Below are 22,433 nucleotides of genomic sequence, written 5' to 3'. Positions count from 1 at the left end.
CTCCTGTCTTCTCTCTAGGTTAAGCCCCAAACCACAGTCTGGAGACTAGAAGCCAGACCATGGCACTCAGCATGCAGCTCATTACTCATGGTGATGCCATTGGCCTTTGAGTTCTGTTATCATTAACCCTGTTAATAAATTCAGTTTTGTAGTGAGTTGGGTGAGCATGAATCCTTGTTGGAACACACATACCCACTTGTGGGCAGAGAATGATCAGAAATCCACCTTGATGTTGACTTTGGCCTTTTGAGGGCTCAGTTTCTCCATTTGTAGAGTGAAGGACTTAAAAACTCAGTGGCCCCTCTCTGCTCCCAGCTTCCATGACCCTACGGTCAACAGGCCAATCCGTCCCTCCCTGAAGGGCAGGTGGTTCTACCCACCTGCCATGGAGCTGATCCTGTTCTGCCTGTGCTTGTGGTTAGGATGTTTTTGGGGGTGTTTGTGTGCATCTCTCCTGGACCAGCCCCAGGGACTTTCCACCCTGATCCGTCCTCTGCAGACATTTGTCTTCATCCTCATCTATGGGAGAGGCCTGGGTAAGGACGAGCGTGAAGAAAACATGAAGGCAGGAAGCATTCCTGGCTGTCCGGCCACTCTGTCCCCCTCTTCCTGCCAGGCCAGGGCTGGGTAAGCGCTTTTCTACCCTGCAGCACTCAGCAGCAGGGTTGCCAGGTGCTGGTGCAGGAGTAGGGAAGAGGCTGGTGCAACCTCATCTGTGTCTCTTTGGGGGTCACTGGCCCAGGGGACGCCAGAGTCACGAGTCACTAGGGTCTGGAGAGCTTGCACCCACCCTCTCCCTTGCAGATGAGACACCCGAGGCCAGAGGCCATGGAGGTGATGGCACGGCAGCAGTGGAGCTGGGACCAGATCCCAGGGCTTGTGACTTCACATCAGTGCTCCTTCTGCCATCGCCCTGATTTCTCAGCTCGCCGGTTCGAGAACTCTCCCATCCCCAGACCTGTTGGCAGGCAAGAGAATAACTCATGTGAGTCAAAAGCAATTTGCAAACATAAATAATTTTCAGTGCCTGGAGAGAGGACGGGGGTGGGGTGGGAAGACACAGCTAAGGCTGAGAGGAGCCCTGCAGGCCTTGCATCTTCCTGGTGCTTCCTCCCCGCTCAGCACCGGCAGGAGAGTCCAGAATGCAAAAAACAAAGCAGGAAATGGCTATAAGGATGCTCGCTTCCGCTGCTCATAGGAGGGATTCTGCTTGCCAGGCTCTTCTCTCCCCACCCCCCATCATCCACATGGTTTCGTAACCCCACCTCCTCTAGAGAGTCAGAGGAAAATAGATGGTCCCCTGCTTGCATCTGGAATGGCCCAGGCCTCCTCCACCGCCCTGGATTATTCCTTGTCCTCACCCCTGAACAGGACTTCCTCAACAAAGAATGCCTGGTTTACCATTATTCTGCTGTATTCATATAATCTCCGCATTATATCACGAAAGAGCTTAACATGATTGTCCCGTTCCCAGTCTGCATACCGCTTTACAGAAGGGAAGTGACCACCCAAGACCTTTCTGGGATTTGGGCAAAGGCTCCTGCTTCCTTTCCCTGGGGCCTTCGGGCTTATAGTGCCCTGACAGGCCGAGCAGAGCAGCCCCTTTTCAGAGGTTTTGGAGGGCGGTGGTGGTAGTGAGGGGAGAGGCGGTGTCATTTTGGACAGCTGAGAGCGTTAAGCACACCTTTCCAAAGCCCACCCCAAGGGGCTGTCTGAAGCGGAGAGAAACAATGAGAAACCAGATACCATGGAATTAGTGAAGAATTTCTCAGATGAAACAGGAAAGGGAGGAAATCCAGGGAGGTTTACATTACACCTGGCTCAGGTTGAAAGGAGTCAGGGCCAGTTGTTGGCAATATTAAACTCCAGGGTGTATTTGAAAGGGTCCTTCACTCAGGCAGCAAAGCAGAGGATTCCCCACCAGTCCAGGCCGCGTTGCTGTGACCCTGCTCCAGCCCTGCCTGCTCACACACACACACACACACACACACTCGAATGTGCACGCACCTGGGACATCCTTGGGTAAGGCCAGCTCTCTGCCCCTACTGAGGTTTGAGAACTTGCAGGGAATTAGTTAAGCGAAATAATAGTCACCAGTGACATTCAGTGAGGTCTCACGACGTGTGAGGCCTTATCCACACGGCTCACATGAAGACCACGTATGAAAATAAGAGACGAGTGTGCTGGGTCTTCCGCTCGTCGTCACGGAGCGTGGGTATGTGTGTCGGGACGGACGCGCCTCTCTCTCCCTCTCTCTCCTCTTCCGAACCACACGTTAAAACAAAATATATAATGATGAGGCAGGCACCGGGCTGTCAGGACCCGTATAACGCGTACCACCAGCTAAGTACGGAAATTAAACCACGATCCTTCCTGGAGCTGACTCCAGGATTATCCTTAGGGTCTGTTTCCCTAAATTCAATTACCACACGATTACCTAGAGCCTCCTGAAACTCTCACAAATGGATCAGGTGAGGGAGGAGGGGGTGGAAGGATCCCCCACCCCAAAGCAGCTGAATGTGCATGTGTGTGTACGCACACACCGGTGACGGGCTGGGGAGAGAGGGATCGGCCTGAGTCCCCCGCTTCTGCTTTGCAGCCTCAGCACTGAGGCCCTGGGGACAGCTCGGGGTCCTTCCATGGCCCGTGGCCTTTGAGTATGACTCGGAGTGCAGGACCACACTTCATTGTCCCACCATACACACACACACACACACACACACACACACACACACACACACACGGGACTCCGTGTCTACACAGAAGACATCTGATTCCAAGGTATTTATCTAAGCTGTGCACAAGATTTGGGGATGCAGAACATACCCAGGACATGCCCCCCGCCTGCTGAGGGGCTCAGGGCTGTGTCTACTTGGACAACGTGTATGTTGCGGCATGCAGTCGGCGATGGTCTGGGGGGACGCAATAAGTCCTGCACCAGTTCAGGGTGCAGCCAGCCTTGGTAAAAGGCTGGAATTATCTAGAACAACCACAGCGAGGGGATGGGGCTTGAGCTGGTCCTCTGAAGGACCCGCAGCACCCTGGAGGGTGGGAGGACAGCCCCTGGAGACAGAGACGTCTATCTCTGAAGCCCTGGATGTTGGACCTTGGACAGCTTCTTCGAGGCTCTAGGCCTTCCGCTCCCCGCCTGTGAGACCGGGACAGTGATAGGACCTACCTGCTGAAGATGCCTCAGCTCAGTGAGACCATCCCTCTAAGGTCCCCGCTCATCACGAGCGCGCAGCCAATGTCAGCTGTTATCAGTAATTGCAACGGGAAGAGGGAGGCGCGGAGGGCATGGGGTGGGTGGGTGGGTGGGGGGGTGGACGCAGTGCTCTCCGAACCAGATACTAGTGTGTCCAGAATAACGTTGTCCTCTTCGGAGCCCTTAGCTTCTCAGGTGAACGGCAAACGTAACAGGGAAGCACAGAGGAAACTTGGCTGGCAAAGCTTGGGGATTTGGTTCCGTACAAGTGCGGGTCCGGCTCATGGGGGCTCGTCCTGACTCTCATGCTCCAGGGTCATTCTCGGCGACCCAGGATACAGCCTGGGGCCCCAGGTCAACGGGTAATCCAGCAAGCAGAGGCCTGCTGGTGCCCACGGGGTTACAGAGGAGGGCAGTCAGGCTCCAGGTAAACATCACTGGGTGTCTGTCCCTCCATCGCGCCGAGGCTCCAGACCAGGAGTCGTTGGAAGGCATTTGGAACTGACAAGCCATGTTTAATGTTCCCTGGTGAAAAAAGAGCCTATCTGTTTACTTAGGGGGGTTTCCAGAAGTGCTCAAGGCTCTCTCCTGACCCATTTGATAGAGCACATCTTGGAAGGTGACAAGGAAGCTGAGATGTGGGAAGGGCAGGGTTCTTGAGGGGGACAGTGGGTGCTGTGACTAGACCTGTTCTGCCCCTCCTTGTATGTTCGGGACGTTCCTTGTTTGGGGTGGGCGGGAGTGAGGAAGGGCCTCCACCCAGGGCCCCAGGGTGGACCATAGCTGGCCTTCCCCCACTCCTTTGTCCACTTGTGCCGCGTGCTTACCTCACTGCCACCTGGAATCAAGGTGGCTACCCCAGTGTAAGCATTCTGTGCCCGGCCAACACTCTCAGTGTCCTCATGATAACAGTGTTTCCAGGGCCCCTGATGCTCAGCTCTCTGCACCTTCTCCCTCCCAGTTAGGGGGAGGTGAGACTTCCCTGCAGGCAGGGACTGACCATGTTGACTAGTCAGGACCCAAATGGCCTTTCCAGATAAAATCCAGGATGTCCAGTGAAATCCGAATTCGCATAAACAATGCATTTTTAAAGTATATCTCAAATATTTCATGAGACCTACTAAAAAAGTATGCATTTCCATATAAAACTGAAATTCAGCTAGGCATCCTAGATTCTTATGTGCTAAGTCAGGCAACCCTAGCTCCAGAGCACCTCGGGGGGATGCAAAGACCACATGGAGCAGAGGGAAAGGCTGACCTCCTGACGGGGAGTTGGAGTGGGTACAAGCTACAGGGCGGGCAGCGCTAGGGTCTGGGACCCGGCTGGTGAGGGGTGAAGGGATACTCGAGAGCCCAGGTCTTCTTGGCGGGTCAGCTCCAGCTCTCTATGCTCAAGGCTCTCAGCCCCTTCAGGAAGGTTCATTGAAGAAAAAACAATGAAGGTTGGGTCTCCTAGTACGGAGGGTTAAGGTCTCAGCTTCCTGCTTTCTGCCTCCTGGACTTGGGTTCAAAGGGAGGGTGGACAACCCTCTGCTTGTGAAGGGCTCGGCACACCCACAGACATCCAGCCTCCAGTTACGAAGAATCGGTCCACGCCCAGAGGAACTGGGGCTACTGGACTCTTCCCCTCTGTCCCGATGCCAGGGCTCCCGACCCGCTCGTTTGTTCCCAACCCTGGACACACATGCGTCTAAGAGGTCCCAGAGGTCAAGTGGCTGTGGAGTACCTCTCTGCAGGGTGGTGGAGCAGACAGCGTGGCTCTAGAATCAGCGCAGAACCAGGCGGTGCCCTCCACCCTGGACAGGCTGTTCTGAGTCCCACAGGGAACCTCAAGCCCCGTGGGGTCTGAATGGAACAAGCTGTTCTGGTGGGGCCTCGGGGGTCTGAGGAGCTCAGCACATGGCAGGCTCCTGGGGCCAGAATGAGCGCTGGACTCTGGCATCCCTGCAGCTCGTCCTGACCTACCCATGTGTCTGTCCCCCTGTCAGCCTTCTGACCTCAGGCTCCAGGCTCTGCCTAGGACCACCCTCCTCAGGATCCGTCCCAGAAGTTCTGCCGCCAGGCCACCGGGTTTTCAAGGCTTCAGGCCACCTGCAGGCCACACCTTCTCTTGGATGGGGATGGTCCTGGACCACTTTTCTCTTCCCTGCTGCCAACAGTGCCATCCTGGATCATGCCCCCCCCAACCACCTCCCTGGTCCAGGGCTCCTGGGGGGTTCAGCCGGGCAGAGGCCACCCACTGGGTGGGAGGGGCACTGTGGGGGGGGGCTAAGGCTCACTCCCAAGTCACTAACCGTGCAGACCTGAACAAGGGGCTCCCCTTCCCACTCCTGAGTTTGTAGATTTCCTCTACCAGAAAAACAGGGAGCGAGAGCCCTGCCTGGCATGCGCCTTTGTCTACCCGCTGGTGAACGACAGGCCCAATTCTAGTGCTGAGCAGGCAGTTTGCCAGGAGCAGTCAAGATCACCCCTCCCTCCACTCCCAGGGTGGCAAAGGGCATTCATTACATGGAGGGGGGAGGGGGGAGTGTTTAACTCACTGGAAAGGGGGCTGGGGTGATGGGGGTAGTGGGAGGGACAATTCACAAAAGCCAAGGCTAGAAACTCCCAACGGTTTTTTTTTTTTATTTAGAACTTCCCTTCGCTCGCTCCCCTCCCCCCTGGGCTCCCCTCCCCCACCCCCAGCCGCCGGTGGCCTGCAGCCAACACTGGCCACACTGTCCGCATTCAGGCCTCCCGCCCTCCTGGCCCTCTATCTCTTCCCCTGGCCTTCCCAGCCCCGCTCGCTCGCCGCCGCCCCCTCCCCTTCTGGAGCTCGCTGACCTCTCCCTCCGCCCGGGCGCCCCGCAAGGGCTCGGCCTCCGGCCCAGGCGCGCGGGCGAGGGGCTCCGGAGGCCCGGGGGGGCCCCAGTCCCGCGGCCCCTGGCCCTGCGCGGCCCTGCAGCCGGGAGGAAGATCGCTGCGTCTGCAGAAAGCTGGCCTCGCGGCGGCCTTCCCGGCCTGGGGGCGCAGGGGGGGGCGACCCGGGGCTCGGCCCACTCCCCCCTGCCCCTTAACCCCTTCCTGCCCCGCGACACCCAGGGCCCCAGCCTCGCCACCCACAGCACGACCTGGGGCACGGGGTCCCCCAGTCCCCTCCCTCGCTGGGGAAATGGGGGTGGGCCGGGCCTCCCCCCCTCCGCCCCTCCCCTCCCCTCCCCTCCCCCACGCAGGAAGCCCCCCGCCCTTGCCCCGGCCGCGCTCGCTGCGCCTCCAGCCGGAGCCTCTGGCCTGGTGGTTTCCGGGGAGAGAGCCTGGCAGAGAAAGAGCCTCGGCGGCTTCCTCGGCGGGGCGGGGCCAGCGATGCCAGCGAGCACGCCGGAGAGGGTGGGAGGGTGGGAGGGTGGGAGGGTCCCCTCCCCGCGGAACCTGCCTTACCGGGCAGGGATTGCTAGAGACACCCCTGCCCCACCGGGGCCGGCGCCCGGGCGTGTGGCGCACCGGGTGGGTGGGTGCAAGGATCAGCAGGTGCCCGGCGGGCGCGGCTGCGGGGCGAGGGGGCCAGCCCCACCCGCTCCCCCCCTGCAGCCCCTGCACCCCTCCCCCCACCACGCGGATCCCCGGAGCTGCCAGCGCCCGAGAGCGAGAGCGGGGGCGACGCGGACCCCCTCCTCCTCCCCCCGCAGGAATTCCCCTCTCCCTGGGAGCGCGCCTCTCCACTTCCGGGGAGCCGGGTCACTCCTCCCGCGGGGCAGAGGCGCCCCTGCCACCAGTCCGCTTCGCTTTTGCAAAAAAGGCTTCAGCGCAGGACGCAGGGCGCGGGGAGGTCTCCTCCCCAGGCCTAGAGTGCAAGTGGGGTGGGGGGGGGGAGAGGGTCCAGCCGCCTCCCGAACCCGCCAACGCTCCCTGTGCGCTCGTCTCAAACAGCGGAAAATGCACCTTCAACATCTCCATTTAATATTTACATTCAAGCAGGTAATAATTGGAAGCTTATAGTTTAGACATTTCTAGTAGCAGCAGGTTCTAGAGAGCTCGTTTAGCCTTTAAACAAACTTTTTTTTTTTTTTTGCACATAGAAACAACACATCCATGTGTACAGTATCAAAAAATATATACCAACGTTACTGGTATTGCAGTTCCAGGAAGGGGAGGAAATGAAATCAACCGAAATACTGAATGAACAGGAAGAAAGGGCAACAGAAAATAGTTTGTCTGATATAGAATATAACATGATCTAGAGGAAACTCCATAAATCTAGGTTTTTATATTTCAATATATAAATACCTACAAATAAATATATATATATCAGCCCGAAGGGGGTGATCGGGCCTTTTGAGCTCAAACAATACATTTCAATAATAACACCACGTACAAACGGGAGTAAAGTCTGCACTTGACGAGTTAGCACGGTTAAAATATAATACTATAACTCTGCGACCGGGGCGCGCGGCTGCCCGGTCAGTCCCGGAGGTCCACGACTGAGGGGAGGTCCACCGCGGGGACCGGGCCAGTGGGGGGCGAGACCCGCAGGCACCGCGTGGAAGGGGCCCGGGGGAGGCCGGGGGGCACACCCCAGCCCGGAGCGGGCCGCGCACCGCGGAGAGAGGGGCACGGATGGTGCGGCTCCGGGCGTGCGCGCACCGGGCAGGCCCCGCAGCTCCCGCGGTCGGCGAGAGGAGGAGCCCGCCCCCAGGCACCAAGTGCTAAGCCACCCGCGGGGATGGCACTTCCCCTTCCCGAGCCTCCGGCTACACCGTCACGTACTCCTTGAACGTGACGGTGAGGCAGTTCGCGGTGACATCGGTGATAATTATATTCCCAAAGAAGGGTTTGAACTCGCTCAGCGGCTCCTCGGGCTCGTCCTGGGCCTCGGCCAGAGGCTTCTCGGCCGCGGCCACCGGCGCAGCTGCCACGGCCGCCACCGCAGCGGGCGCCTCGGGCTTCACCTGGAGGGCGCTGGGGGGCTCCCCGGCCTCGCCGCGCGTCTTGACGCAGCGCAAGTCTATGGGCTCATCCAGATCCGAGTCCAGCAGGATGACCTCGGGCTGCGGGAGGGTGGCGGTGGGGGGCACGTCAGCGGGGTGCTCGGCGGCCGGGCTCCCCCCCAGACAGGTGGGGGTGCTGATGCTGCGCGCCGTGAGGCGCTTTTTGCAGGGCTCGCGCTCGCCGTGGGTCTCGGAGAGGCAGCGCTTGCGCGCGTGGGAGAGATTCAGGCCGACGGCGTGGTGGTGGTGGTGATGGTGGTGGTGGTGGTGGTGATGGTGGGAGGGCGGGTGGGAGCTCCGGGCCGGGTCCCAGGCCAGCAGGTCGGGCTTGGTGGTGAGCTGCAGGGGCTGCTCGCCGAAGGCCTCCTTGGTCGGGGACAGCTTGCGGGAGCCGGCGGTGTCCTGGGGCTGCGGGTCTCCGGGCCCCGGCGCCTCCTCCTCCCTCCTCTTGGCCGGGGCCTCCGCCTTCTTCTCCTCGGCCACCACGGCCTTTTTGAAAGTCCTGTCGGCCGGGGGGTGGCGCTCCTCGGCGGCCCGCTTCTTGTGGCTGGGGGAGCGCGCCTCGCCCTCCGCGGCCTCCCCGGACTTGATCTTCACCGCCTGCATGCCGTTCTCCATGTACTTGCTCATGACGATCACGATGCGCCCGTTCTTGTTCTTGTTCTTGACGATCTTCATCTTGCCTCCAATCCCGTTGCCCGTCACTGCCTCTTTGGGGGCCGGGGTCATCCCGTTGGGGGGGCCCTTCTCCGAGCCCTTGCCGGGAGCCCCGGCCGCACCTGCCAGGGGCTTCACAGCTCCCAGGTAGCCCTTGGCCCCCGTGCCGTGTGCCCACTTGTCGGGCGGGTGGCTCTTGGCGCCCAGGTCCGGGCAAGTGGGGCTGGGCGCCTCCTTGTGGCCGCCCTGGTACTGCAGGTCGTACATTTTGGGGTCGGGCTGGTAGGGGTGGTGCTTCTTGCTGTTGAGCTGGTAGTAGTACTTGCCACTCTTGCCCGGTGGTGGGGGTTTCCCGGCTCGCTCCTTGCTGTGCGGCTGGTACTGGTGGTGCTTCTTGCTGTTGAGCTCGTACTGGTGGCCCTGGCCCTTGCCTTGACCGCCCAGCTCCAGCTTAGAGCGGTTGTCTGCCGATGAGTCCTGGAGACCAGTCAGCACGTTGGAGCGGCGGGCAAAGGTAGGTACCTGGGGGAAGGGGGCGGGAATGCAAGGGGCAGGTGAGAAAAGAGGGCTGGGGCCAGCCCAGAGCACACCCAGGGCATCAGGAGTGTCCCAGCCCCACTGCGGTCAGCAGCTGCCTTATAGGGGCAGCATGGGGAGGTCCAGCAGGAGGGAAGTGGAGTTGGGTGCCCCGGAGAACAAGGCGTCCTGCCTTCTGGGCCTGGAGGCAGCTCGGGTGGCAAGGTCCAGGGGAAGACTAATGGACAGGCCGGGGCCCACCGAGTATATTCACCTGCACCACCAGCGGTTTGGGCTTCGGCCCTCTCTTCCGATACCCCATCAGCTGCTCCTGCCGTTCCCTGGGGGGGTGGGAGGGAATAGAGGGCAGGACTGTTAGCCTCAGGGGGGACCTACGCTCCTGCTAGGATCCGACCTGCCGTGACGCCGGCCCCCCACCCCCTTCTGCGAGCAGCCAGGCCAGCAGGACCCGGAGGGATCAAGAGCTCAGGGCAGAAGGTCGCCTGTGCCGCCAGCTGGGCGCCTCGGTCAGGTCCCAGAGCTCCGTTCTGCAACTGCACCCACCCATCTCTGCCCCAGGGGTCCTCCGCGAAGGGCTCCCCCATCTCTGAGATCTGCACCTGAACTGCCCCATCCCCCAAGCCTTGCCTCTCTGCGGGGCGGGGGGCAGGCAGCAGCTGGGCGCTAGGTCGCCAGCACGGGTGCCACAGCCTTGGGCCCGTGGCCCTGCGCCGAGTGAGGTGGGCGCGGGGGTCCAGGGGATGCACGCAAGCCCGACCGAGGTGTGCGCGGAACGCGTCCCTCCCAGTCAGAGGCTCGGGATGCTAATGACCTCATTAAGATTCAGATAACGAGTGCCGCCGGCAGAAGGGAGGACTCGTTTTCTTAAAAGCCAGGCACTAAACAGGGGGAGGGGCTGCGCCCTTGTTTACACGGCGGCAAATGAGCCAATTAGGGGCTGGGGGCGGGGGCGGCCGCCGAGGCCACGGCCCGGCCAGGTTCGCAGCCACCTGGTGAACCGGCTCCGGGTCGGCCTGGGCGGGGCGAGGCCGGGGCGGGGCGAGGCCGGGGCGGGGCGAGGCCGGGGCGGGGCGCAGAGGCACCGCCTCCGGCCGCGCCGGGCTCCCAGCTCCCAGCCCCTCGACTTCCCAATTATTAGTAAAGCCCACCAGAGGTGGCGGCCGCCTGCGGCCTGGCGGGGCAAGCCGAGGCTGGGGGTCGGGCCGCCCGGCATGCCCAGCCTTCCGTGGGAGAAGGGGGTACCTCTCCAGCGCTTGCCAAAGTTGCAACCCGCTCCCGGCCCGAAACTGGCTCTCCGGCGACCCCAGGCGCCCCCCCACCCCCTGCTCGTGGGCCAACCCAGGGGAGCTCCGCCAGGCCCGGGGGCCCGGGCCGGGGCCTGACTGCAAAGTTGCGTGGCATTGCAACAGCCTGCGTTTTAATTCTTCGGGGACCCATTATGCAACATGGCATCAGCCGCTGACATGGTTACAGGGTGGTGAGCTCCCAGGTGGAACCGGGGCAGGATCCCTCCTCGGCGCCCCCCCGCGTCGCGGGAGAGCAACTTCCCCGCCGGTGGCTCGCTCCGAGGGGCTAGAGTTGACAGTTTTAGCGCCAAACGCGCCACAGGAAATAATGCAAAATAAAGGGGGGAGGGGGGACGGCAGGCCGCGGGGTGGCCCGGCTCCACGGTCGCCTGCCGCGCCTCCCTTGCTCCCCGCGCGCCCTTCCCCCCTCCGTCCTCCCCGAAACAGAGAACCACAGCCACCGGCGGTGGGTCCAGCTGCAGCAGCTGCAGCATGACAAGCATCTGTGCGCACAAGGATGAGCCCCTGGTTGCAAGCTGCCCCTCCACCACCAGGCAGCTCCCATCCCACACCCTTTGGGCCAAGTCCCCCCTGCCCCCAGGATGGGGACCCACACCCACTGAACGGCGGGGGGGGGGTGAAGGGCACCCAGCACCAGACAGAGTCTACTGATTTGCTTATCCCCAGCTCCCTGGGGCTCGGAGCTTGCGGGGGTAGCGGGTAAGGCCTTGTCAAGTTTTCTCCAGCCCCCAACAGGTTAAGTTCAGTTCTGTGACGTCCGGCGGTTTCACAATGCCAGCTCCCTCGGAGCTGCCCGGAGAGGTGCTGGTGCCAAGCGGCCAGCGGCTACAGGACAGGAACACCTAGGCTCCGGGGGTGGGGCCCTAAGGTGGCCCGCGAGGGGGGCCCGCGGGGGAGGGGGGCTGGTGGTGGCCAGAAGCGCCTCCAGGTCTCCGGGCAGCGGCAGGGCCACCCGCATGCACCCTCCTGGCAGTTCCCCCCAAAACAGCAGCCTCGCCTTCTCCGGCCCGCCCCGCCCCCACCCGGGCTGCCGCAACCGCCAAGGACGTGGGTTCCGAGGAGCGGAGGCCGCAGTCGTGCCCGTGCAGGCCCCTCCAGGCCCTTCCCCTCTTTCCTGCTGCTGCGTGGCCCCCTCTCCCATTCCCATATGCGGTCGCGGCTGCTGGGGGACGCTCACCTGTTCTGGAAGGCGATCAGCAGCCGGGGATCCAGGATGTTCTCCTCGGGTTCCCACGTGTTATATCTTGCAAAGGAAAGGGAGGGGACACGGCGTAAAAAAACCGAGCCAGCTCTGCGGCCTCCAGGTGGGGAATGACATAAGGCCCTACTCTGTCTTCGGGAGCGAGAGCTCTGTAGCTGTGCATGTGGGGGGTGGAGGGGGGGCTGCTGCAGGCCTGACACGGTCCCCGACAGCCACCCCCCCCAAGTCAAAATAAACACACAAGGGCAGGAAGAAAGGGGAGGGGTAAGAAAAATGAAACTAGCAGTTTATTTTGCAGTTGTCAAGAATTTTAAGCATGTCCCCGCGACATGTTCCAAAGCCACTTTGCTCACCAGGAACCCTGCGTGCAAAGCAGCCGAGAGGCAAAGTTGCAGTCCCCCTCCTCTCCCGAGTCTCCGCGAGGGCTTCAGCTGTTCTCCATTTGACCCCTAATCCGATCACCATCGGCCAAGCGCCCCCCCACACCCCCGCAGCCCTGCAGCCCGGTGTCACCCGCAAGCACCCCCAGATACACAGCAACATAAAAATACGCCTGTGTGTGTGTGTGCGCGCGTGTGCGTGTGCCTGCGCGTCTGTCTCCATCCGGTGCCTTCGCATTTCAAATTAAAAAAAAAAAAAAAATCCCCCACCAAAAGCGCCGCAGTGACAGTCCCCAACATTTTCTGCCTTTTTTCTTCCTCTCCCCGCACCACTAGGAGGGCAGAGGCACACCATCGCGTTTTCGTCGCTTTTTAATTTTTTTTTTTTTTTTTTGGTTTTGCAATATGGAGCCGTTCGGTGGAGGGAAGGGGGAAAGGAGCCATTTTCTGCTGCACATCAGTCAGTGCCTGCGCCCGCCCTCCCTCCGCCGGCCTCCCCGGCTCGGCCCCGCGCCTCGCCAGCTCCTCCGGCTCCTCTTAGCGCATAAATTAGTGATGGCATTTCCCGGAGAGCGGAGCACAACGCAGGGCGCCGGGCTCGGGCTCGGCGGCTCGGCTTCCCCAGTGCCTGCCACCGACTTCCCCACCCCCTCCTCCCTCCACCCTCCACCCTCCACCCTCCACCCTCCACCCTCCACCCTCCACCCCACCTCCACCCCGCCTCCCGGCCGCTCCCCCCACCGCCCCACCAGCGCGGCGCTCCGGAGCCCGCGAGCCCCGCGCCGGGCACCCGGCGCCCCCGCCCCTCCGCCGCTACTTACTTGGGGGACCAGCCTCTCCATTTCACCAGATACTCCACTCTGCCCTGCGGGGGGAAGACACAGCGCCCCATCAGCTTCCGCGGGATCCCCGGCCCGGCCGCAGCCTCCCCACCCCCTCCCCGCCTCCCCGCGGGCCGCCGGCCGCCGCTCCCCGCCGCCCCGCCGCCGCCCCGCGCCCGCGCCCGCGCCCGCGCCCGCGCCGCCCTACCTTGCGGATCCGCTTCTTCTCGATGCTCTCCACCGCGAAGACGTGCTCGCCGACAGCTGGCAGCTCCATGGCCGAGCCCGAGCGCGCCGGGGCGCGGGCGGCCGGCGCGGCTGCAGACGCTGCTAGCTCCCGCCGGCGCCCGCTGCCCCGGGCCGAGGCGCCCTCGCCCGCCGCCGCCGCCGCCGCCGCCGCCGCTCTCCCGGCACAGCCCGGCCGCCCGCCGCTGCCCGCGCCGCCCCGACTCCCGGCTCGCGCTCGCTCAGACAACTGAGCCCGGGCCGCGGCTGCACAAGAACTCATGCAAATCCGGACGTCAGCGGGCGGGGCCTCGCCGGGCCCAGCTCGGCGTCAGGGGGCGGGCCGCGGCCGGGATTGGCGCAGCCGGGCCTACCGGAGGCCCCGGGCCTGGGCGGCAGGGGGGGTGCGGGGGGGGGAGAAGGAAGGACGCGGGAGGGGGCCGGAGGAGGAGGGCGCCGGGGAGCTGCAGGGGGAGGGTTCGGCGGCGGGCCGGGGACAGGGAGGTGTGTCGGCTGGGGGCGCAGCGCGGGTGGGGAGCGTGACGGGGCCCGGGGCTGCGCGGCGACCCCTCCCCGCCTCCGCCTCCCGGGCTCGGTGCGCACTGCCCGGGGACCCCCCGCCGGGGGCCACGGAAGCATCCACCGCAGTTACCAGTTGCACAGAATTGCGTCATGTGCAGCCCCGGGTGCGGGGGAAGCAGCCGGCAGGGGGCGGAATCGGGGCCGGGGCAGCTCGCGCCCCCCACCCTGCGTGCCCCGCCCCGCCCCCCAGGCCTCGGGCATTTAGGGAGGCGAAGGAGAGAACGGGGTTCGCGGGCAGAGGACGGAGGGGCAGCCAGGCCGGGGCCCTAGCGCTCCAGGGCCTCACCAGAGGGGGCCTCCGCCGACGCCGAGCCGCTCCCGGTGCACCCGTGGCGCTCTCCTTGGGGGGCAGCGGCGGGAAGTCTGGTTTGCAGCAGCCGCCCCCCCGCCCCCCCCCCCCGCGGCCGAGCGGGACGACGGGGCGACCCCAGAGGGGGCGCAGGGGATGTCCAGATCTGCTTCGGGGGCCTCGGGGCCTCGGTGGCGTCCCGGGAAGGGCATCGTCGGAGGAGGCAGCGGGGAGGGCCGCGCAGAGGTGTCCGCGGAGCGGGGGCGCATCGAGGCCGCGCAAAGGGGAGGTGAATGCAGTGGCCGGGGAGCCCGGCGCCCGTCCCTACTCTGCCGGGTCCCCCCCTCCCCACGGCCCGCAGAGGCCCTCCCGATGCAGAGTGTGAAGTTTAGCACCTCCGGCGGCGGCGAGACGGCGCGTTCTGCGTGTGGCTCCAGCGTCCGGCTGGGGGAGCTGCTGCGCCCCACGCGGCCTCCCGGAGCTCGCGGGGGTCGTGGCGAGGGGGCTGCGGGGCGCGGGAGGGCGCAGGAGGGCGCAGGAGGGGCAGGGCGCGCTTGCCCCGGGGCGTGTCGGGGCCCCCGCTCCCGGCCCCTGAAGGACTGGGAGCAGGAAGCTTGCGCAATCCCTTGGCTGAGCGTCCATGAAGAAAGAAAAAGAGCAAAAGCCGAGCGAGAGTGGAACGCGCGAGGGGGGCGGGCAAAGAGCCATCCGGGTCTTGGCTCCCGCCCTGACACACGTCCCAGAATGCCGGGTGGGGGCCGCGCGGGGGCGCGGGCGGCCCGGGGAGGGCCGGGGTGCCGGGGCGCACCCCCAGGCGTGCTCGGGGCCGGCGTTCTCGCAGGAATCCGGGCGCAGCCTGCAGACAGTGTGGTGCTCACGAACGCACACGTTGACTCCACCATTCCGCCAGCACCTCGCAGCTCCAGCGGCGGTGGCCGCTTCTGTGGCGAGGTCGGCCGCTGCCCGAGTCGCCTGGCCCTGGCGTGGCTCCTCCCTGCCAGCGGTTCTGGGAGCGGGGGTCGTCTTCTGGCGGCCCGAGACGGGGGCTCGTGCTGCAGTGACTGCTCTCCGGCAAGCCCGAGGCACAAACCCAAGATTCCTCGAGCAGTCGGGGCGGGGAGGGGGTGGCGCGCGGCTGGGGCGGTCAGTGGGGCCGCTGCCCGCTTATGGTCCTCGAGGAGGGGGGGGCTCCCAGGGTTTATAGAAGCTGGGGTAGGCGGAGTTTTGGGGAGGGGGGACCCAGGGAAAACGTTTTCCTCCTGTGTTTTTGGCTTTTCTGATTGTCCTGGCCAGGACGAGGAGCTCTCCGGTGGGACACCTTAGCCGAGGAAGGGGAAGGGTCCCCGGGGCTGGCACAGAAGCGATGTCAGTGCCAGGGTCACCGCCACATGTAGACCAGCCGCCAGGCCGTAGGCTCTTGCAGTCGGCAGGGAGGTCTGCAGGACCTTGTCCTGGACAGCCCCATCTTCCCGGGAGGGGCTGAGCTTCCCGACACTCCGCCTGCCCCCCTCACTAGAAAATCCCCTGGAAAATCTGTCTCTAGTGGGTGTTTCCGCGCCATCCTGCTCAGGCTGCTGCAGCCTCTGCGCCGCCAGGGGCGTTGGACTCCGCCCTTCTCCACCCGCTCTGCCCCTGCACCTCCAGGCGGGCGCTCCAGACCTCGGGGGGCCACGCGTGGCAGCACCCGGTGCCCCGACGGCCACTTTGCGCAGGAGCCGGGCTGGGCCTGGGGCCCGTGGCAGAGCTGGGGAGGAAGAGCGGCTCTCTCCGGCCAGTGCAGCGGCATCTTTTCTGTAGCCGCCCCTGTGGCCCAGTGAGCAGCAGCCAGGCTCCCCAGACGGCGGGAGGGGACGCCCCCAAGCTCCTCAGAAGCCCCGGGAGTCCCCTGCCGCCCCCGCGCCTGGCCTTTCTGTGCCAAGTGACCGAAAATACACAGGCACTGGCAGAAGGCGGCAAGTCACCCCTGCGTCGGGTTATTTATTTTATCCCCGTGGAGGGTGGGTGGCTATGGAGACAGGCCGACTCCGAGAGCCCCAGTCTCACCTTACCGGCCCTAGACCACCCCTCACCTGCCAGGGGGGTGTGGGGAGCGGCTCAGGTCCGGGGAAGCATCAGGGGGCTGCATGGGGAAGGCACAGACAGAATCTGGGGGGTGCGGGAGGAGGGGGGGGCGCCCTGCAAGAGTTCCCAGCCCCTCCTGGAAACCTCTGGAATGGCCTCCCCTACCATTCCACCCCCTCGTGGGCCCCTCTGAGGGAACTGAAGGGGAGCAGAGCCCAAACTCGGGATTCCCAGAGCCTTCGGCTGGGGCCCCTGCCTCCAACTCCGGGATATCCCGAGCCCCTCGGGGAACCCCGGAGAAGGGTCGCAGGTCCGCGCTTTTGGTGCTGCCCCCTTCCAGTCAGGGACGGAGTGTGCCCTGGGGCTGCGCTGAGGGGCAGAAACCCTCCAGGCGGCATCTCAGGCTGGGGCCCCTAGGGGCCCCCAGGGGCCCCAAGTGAGGAGCATGCGGTCTGGCCGAGCCACAGCCTCCCTGCTGGAGGGGAGGGGGTCTGAAGAGCAAACCCTGGAAAGGCGGGAGTCTCTAACCGCCCTGGGCCCGAGGGTGGTAAGAGTCTGGGTCCCTGAGGGGCCCCAGCTACCCCAACCCCGGGGAATAAGCAGCTTCAAAAATCTCCCGGAACACACGCTCTCTGCAGGGAGTTGCCACCTCCCGCCGTGGGGCCCAGGTCTGAGTTCTGCCCGGAAGGGACCGCTGGTGACTTCCCGGCCAGTCCTGGGCCAGGCGAGCTCTCAGGCTGCGGTGGCTTTCCGGGTCCAGGGAGGTGGGTTTCAAACAGCCGGGGGAGAATTTACTAGCACGACAACTACAAAATCCACCCAGGCTTTCACAGGAGCTCCCTTCTCTGCTCTGCTCCTAGCGGGGGACCCGCCCCTGACCTCAGCGCTGCCATTTGTGCTTTTGCCTTTTGAGCGGCCGCTGACCTGGCCGGCCGGTGCGCAGGGGGGTGGGGGGGCAGGAGGAGAGCGGCGGGGAGGCGGTGCGGGAGCCCTGCACCCTGCACTCCGCCCCCGGCACCCTCTTCCGAGGCTCGGCTTTGTTCCTAGGGCGCCCCTCCGCCCTCCGTGTCCTCACCCCCAGAGCCGGTCCCCTTTGTTACACCGCCCGCGAAAGGTCGGCATTCACGTGGGTGTCGAAAGCCCCGACGCCCCCGCGGCCCTGCGCTGCTGGGGGCTGAGGCTGGGGCGCCGGGTGGGAGGGTCCGGCGGGGCGCGCGGGCGGGGCAACGGGCCCGGCGCGCGGCGAGGTCGTGGCCCCGTGGCAGGTCTTGGGCATCCCCGGGGGCCACAGGGCGCCCGCGGGGCCCCGTCTCCGGCTGCGGCCCGCGGGGGTCGCAGGCGCAGAAGCCGGAGGAGCAGTGTGGTGCGACGTCTGCCGGCCCACCCCTCCCGGCAGGGCGGCCTCCCCTGGCCCGCCCGGAGGAGCCCACCCGACCCCCCGCCGCAGGCTCGGTGGCGGGTCTCCTGCCGGCCTGGTGATGTGCGCCCCCGGGATCCATATTTCAAATGTGATCTTTGGAGCTGCTTCCACCGCCCGCCGCCGCCGCCGCGCGCTCACAACGGCCTCTGCGTGCTGTGTGTTTTTCATTTGGGGTTGGTTTGTCCAAGGTCTCCCCGCGGGCCTCCGCTGCCCGCGAGGTCGCCCCTCCAGCGTCCGCCCCTTGTGTGCCGCTCTCGGATGCCCCCGTTGCGCCCCCGGACCCAGCGGGGCCCACACGCAGGGCAGATTTCTTTCTTTCCTTTTTCCAAACGAGAGCTGCTGCAGCAAAGCCGGGAATGAAATTAAAATCGCCAGGCGCACCCCGAAGTGGTCGCCAGCCGCCGCGCCACCCCAGCGCGGCCTCCCCCCGGCCCCCCGCGCGCCCCCCGCCCGGCCTGGCGGCGCGCCGCGGGGGAGGCGCGCGCCCGCGAGGGTATTTGGCGAGGCGGGGAGGAGGGGGGCGGGGAGGGGTGCCGGGCGCCGCGGGCCGGGGGAGCCGGGCGCGCCATCGCCCCCCCCTTGCCACCGGCCCTGGAGTCGCGGGGCGCGCGCGATCGGAGGGGCCCGGTGCGCCTCCGCCTCCCCGGCTGGCCCGGAGCCGAGCCCGGCCGCGGCCCGGAACGGCGAGGACGCTGCTCGGAGGCCGCGTCCTGCGTAGCCCGAGCGGGGGAGGGGGCGGAGGAGCAGGAGCCGCGGCGCGCGTCGCCCGCCGGCCGATCGATCCCCAGGGGCGGGCACGCCGCGCGCCCCGCTGGGCCCGGGAGGGGGGTGTCCCTGAAGGATCGAGGGGCAAACAGAGGGGGTGCTCGGGGATCCCGTGACCACGGGATGGCGGCCGGGAGGGCCCAGCCAGCGCACAGCTCGGCCTGCAGCGCGGGGCCCGTCCCGGGCACCCCCAGGGCCCCCCGTGTTCTCCATCGGGTCCCCCCCATCTGGGCACTTCCGGAGCAGTGTCTGGCTGCCGCACAACCTGGTCTCTCCCTGTCCAGGCCCCCGCCCCGCCCCCACCCCGATGACGAGGTCGTCGGACGTGATCACCCAGTCCTTACCCCCACGCCGCCCTCCTGGGGCGCCACCGACATGGGTGGGGGTCCCCTTGGCGCCGCCTCCGGAGAGATGCCCCGGGCCTGCCCGACAAGTCCCCTTCCCCAACTTGCTCCGGACGGCCGTGTCCTGGGGTGGTGTCTGAGGACCCCCAAGGGGTTCCCTTCGCTCCTCCCGGGGGTGGGGTGGGGGGGCCTGGCCGCAGCCTCACCTGCGGGGCGCGCAGCCCGGGAGGGGCCGGGGCAGGGGAGCCGAGGAGCTGCACCCGCCGCGCCCTCCCCTAGGGGGCGGGCTCCCCTCGGGCTGGCGGGCGGCTGGGGCCTGGGCCAGGGCGGCCCTCCGCGCCTCTCCTCCGGGGACTGGAAGGAGGGGCGCGCGCAGGCGGAGCGAGCGGGGCGGGGGGTGGCCTGGCCCCGAGCCCCGCGCGCCCTGCTTCTGCCCCCCTCGCCCCCCCTCCCCCGCCCCTGCCTGCGAGGCCGCTGCTCCCCCAGCCGGAAGCAAGCAGACCCCGAGTGATCTGAGCCTCGCAGCCCCTGCACCGGGGCCCAGGGCTGACCCTACCCCCGCATCTCCGCGCAGCGCGGAGGGCGGCCTGTGCGTCCCGGAAGCGCCCCTTGCCCGCTGCCCTCCCCCTCCCACCGAGAAGGCCACAGGAGCCTCCGTGCATCTTTCTCTTTGAGGGTTTTCAAGGCAATCTCGGGTCAAGGGCCTCAGAAAGCCCCTTGCTCTGCTGTCAAAGGGCCAATAAGAAGCAAACCCATGTTGCAGCGTCCATTTCCCCAAGGCAGCCCAGCCAGCCTCACTTAATGTAGGAATCCCAGCGGACAGGGGCCCTGCCACGGAGGCCCCACCAGGAACTCTCTTCCCTGGGGTTCACTAAGGAAAGATCGCTGTGGCTGACGGGTGACACCTCTGAAAAGCGTCCTGATACTTCCCCTAAGGGGTGCTTCCCTGGGTTGCTAAGTGGGAGGACCCTAATACCCCTAGAGATACCCCAAGTAGGAAAAAAGGGACCCCCCCCCCAGTCCTGGGCCTCTGGTGGGAGCATCAACCTTCAGAATGGGAGGGGTCCTGAGATTATTATTTTTTAAAATATTTTATTTATTTATGCATGAGAGACACAGAGAGATTGAGAGGCAGAGACACAGGCAGAGGGAGAAGCAGGCTCCATGCAGGGAGCCCGAGGCGGGACTCGATCTTGGGTCTCCAGAATCTCCAGGATCACGCCTGGGCTGGAGGCAGCACTAAACCGCTGAGCCACCCGGGCTGCCCAGTCCTGAGATTATTGATAATCACTGGAGTTCCACATAAAGTTCAGAATTTCTTTCTTTCTTTCTTTCTTTTTTTTTCTGGGCTCTGGTAGTCACTGATGGAGGAGGAAATGAGGTAAACGTAGTAGCTGTGTGCACGGGTGAGTGCGGGGCTGGTAAAGGTGCACGTAGGGCACGTGCAGGCCCACCAGCCCGGTGCTTTCTGGGCAGGGTCGCTCCTCCATCAGGCCTGGATGCCACGGTCTGTGGTACTTTTAGGGATCCACAAAAACGGTCTAATTTCTTTTCTTTTCTTCCTTTCCTTTTTTTGGTAGAAGCTGTTTATCTAAGTAATTGTGGTGAAGTACGTATTAACATAAAACTTAGCATTTTAACCATTTTTAAGTGGCATTGAGCACATTCACATTGTTGGGCAAGCATCACCGCCACCAGCCTGTGCAACTTGGTCATCACCCCTAGCAGAGACTCTGTGCCCGTTAAACACTAACCCTCCATCCCCCTCCCTCGGCCCCTGGTACCCGCCATTCCACTTTCTATCCAGCGAATTTGACCGCTCTAAGTACCTTATGTAAGTGGAATCCTACAGTGTTTGTCCTCTTCTGTCGGGCTTACTTTCCTCAGCATCATGCTTCCGAGGTCCAGCCCTGTTGTGGCAGGTGTCACAACGTCCTTCCTTTTTAAAGCTAAATACTATTCCATTGGATGTAGGTCCAATTTCTTCTAAAATCGGAAGAAAAAAAAAATCTTTAGGCCAAAGGCAACGGCTTCATATATAACCTTAATATGTTCTTCTTTTTACCAAGGCAGTTATAAACTCATTAAATTTTTTAAAAAGATTTTATTTATTTATTCATGAGAGACACACAGAGAGAGGCGGAGACATAGGCAGAGGGAAATGCAGGCTCCCTGCAAGGAGCCCGATGGGGGACTCGATCCCAGGACCCTGGGCTCACACCTGGAGCTGAATTCAGGTGCTCAACCGCCAAGCCACCCAGGTGTCCCTATGAACTCATTTTTTAAAAAGATTTTATTTATTTGATATATAGAGAGAGGACAGGTAGGACAACAGCAGAGGGAGAGGGAGAAACAGGCCCCCCAGTGAGCAGGGATTCCCAATGAGGGACTCGATCCCAGGACCTCGGGACCATGACCCGAGCTGAATTCAGGTGCTCAACAAACTGAGCCACCCAGGTGCCCCTATAAACTCATTTTTAATGCTTGTTTAGGGAGGAAGAATCCACAAAAAGACCATGGGCCCAGGACCCATGAGAAGTCCAGGAGAGGTTTCAAGGATGGCACCACTGGGAGGCTTGGTGGGAGGGGCCCAGCGGCTCTGAGTGTGGGTGGGTGCACGTGAATGAGCCGCTGGGCTTGGCCTCAGGGCTCTGAGGGCCCAGCTGGCTCACCTGTGTATGTGCCCTGGTACCTGTAGGGGTCCTGGGGCCACCTCTGCTCAGGAGGGAATACAGGCTTCTGTCCCATGCTGTTGAAATAAAACGCGGGACATAGAAAGGTCTTTCTTTCTTTCTTTCTTTCTTTCTTTCTTTCTTTCTTTCTTTCTTTCTTTCATTTTATTTTAAGAGTTCAGGTCTGCAGGGCTCAGACCCAGCTCCGGCTCTATGGATTTCTCCCGGATGTCCATCTGGCCTGTGTCTGCGAGTTGATTGCCTGTGATTTGACAGTAATGATGATAATGGGGTGATTTTGTATTCTTTGACTCATTCGGATCGGAAGGCTCAGAAACGGACCCAGGCCTCCCCCTGCCTCCATCCCCTTGCTTTTGAAGCTGGTGACTCTTTAAAAAAAAAAATTTTTTTTATACCAAAGACGTGGCAGAGTCTCATGCCAGCAGATCCATATAGAGAAAGGGTCTTTCTCGTTTTTGAACCTACGGGTGATTACGGGTTTCCTTTCTTGGCCTGGTGATGAGGAACGAACGAGTCCTGCAGAAGCCAAGAAATATCACAGAGGACCCGGGGACTATCGCTGCAGAGGTCTCCGTGGGAGAGAAGCCTTTCTTGGAATTTCGCAAAACAGGGTTCCCGCTGTTCTGTACACGGGGCCGTGTGGGGGTCGCTCGCTCCCACCCTCTGCTGAGGCGACTTTCATCTCCTTCCTTGCTACCTACTGGTCAAGACGCATTCCCATTTACACTGAGCCTGGCCTCTGCCTTCTTTCTCCAAATAGGCCCAGACAGACAGACAGGCAGACACAGATACGATGCTGCAGCTGTGAAAGCCCCTGAACCGAGGGCGACCTAGCCCCCGCTGGCTTGCCGCTGGCTTCTCAGCCTGACCCAGGGGGACCACTCCTGCCTGTGGCTCTTACACGTGGCAGGAATTAAGAAACAGCTCTGTGCCCTGCAGTGGGACCTGTGTGTGCGTGCGTGTGTGTGTGTCCCCGGGGGCG

The 22,433-nt window shown here is 63.6% G+C and overlaps 1 protein-coding gene across 3 annotated transcripts; it reads right to left on the bottom strand.

The window, feature by feature from the left end:
- Window positions 1-7,118: 7,118 nt before the first annotated feature.
- Window positions 7,119-13,560, bottom strand: CBX4 (chromobox 4). Of its 3 annotated transcripts, XM_072746468.1 has the most exons (5): window positions 13,281-13,560; window positions 13,073-13,116; window positions 11,848-11,913; window positions 9,617-9,683; window positions 7,119-9,348 (listed from the first exon to the last, which is right to left on the bottom strand). In XM_072746468.1, the coding sequence occupies exons 1-5, from the start codon at window positions 13,347-13,349 to the stop codon at window positions 7,933-7,935; spliced, it is 1,662 nt and encodes a 553-aa protein (XP_072602569.1). In that variant the 5' UTR covers window positions 13,350-13,560; the 3' UTR covers window positions 7,119-7,932. The 3 variants fall into 3 exon arrangements, with proteins under 3 accessions (XP_072602569.1, XP_072602570.1, XP_072602571.1); XM_072746469.1 differs by lacking the exons at window positions 13,073-13,116; window positions 13,281-13,560 and adding an exon at window positions 12,522-12,625; XM_072746470.1 differs by lacking the exons at window positions 13,073-13,116; window positions 13,281-13,560 and adding an exon at window positions 12,225-12,384.
- Between the last annotated feature and the right edge of the window lie 8,873 nt (window positions 13,561-22,433).

Source organism: Vulpes vulpes, chromosome 2 (assembly GCF_048418805.1).
Source record: "Vulpes vulpes isolate BD-2025 chromosome 2, VulVul3, whole genome shotgun sequence".
Taxonomy (NCBI): domain Eukaryota; kingdom Metazoa; phylum Chordata; class Mammalia; order Carnivora; family Canidae; genus Vulpes; species Vulpes vulpes.
Note: the sequence above shows the minus strand (reverse complement) of the source record. Positions and strands in the feature narration are given on the sequence as shown.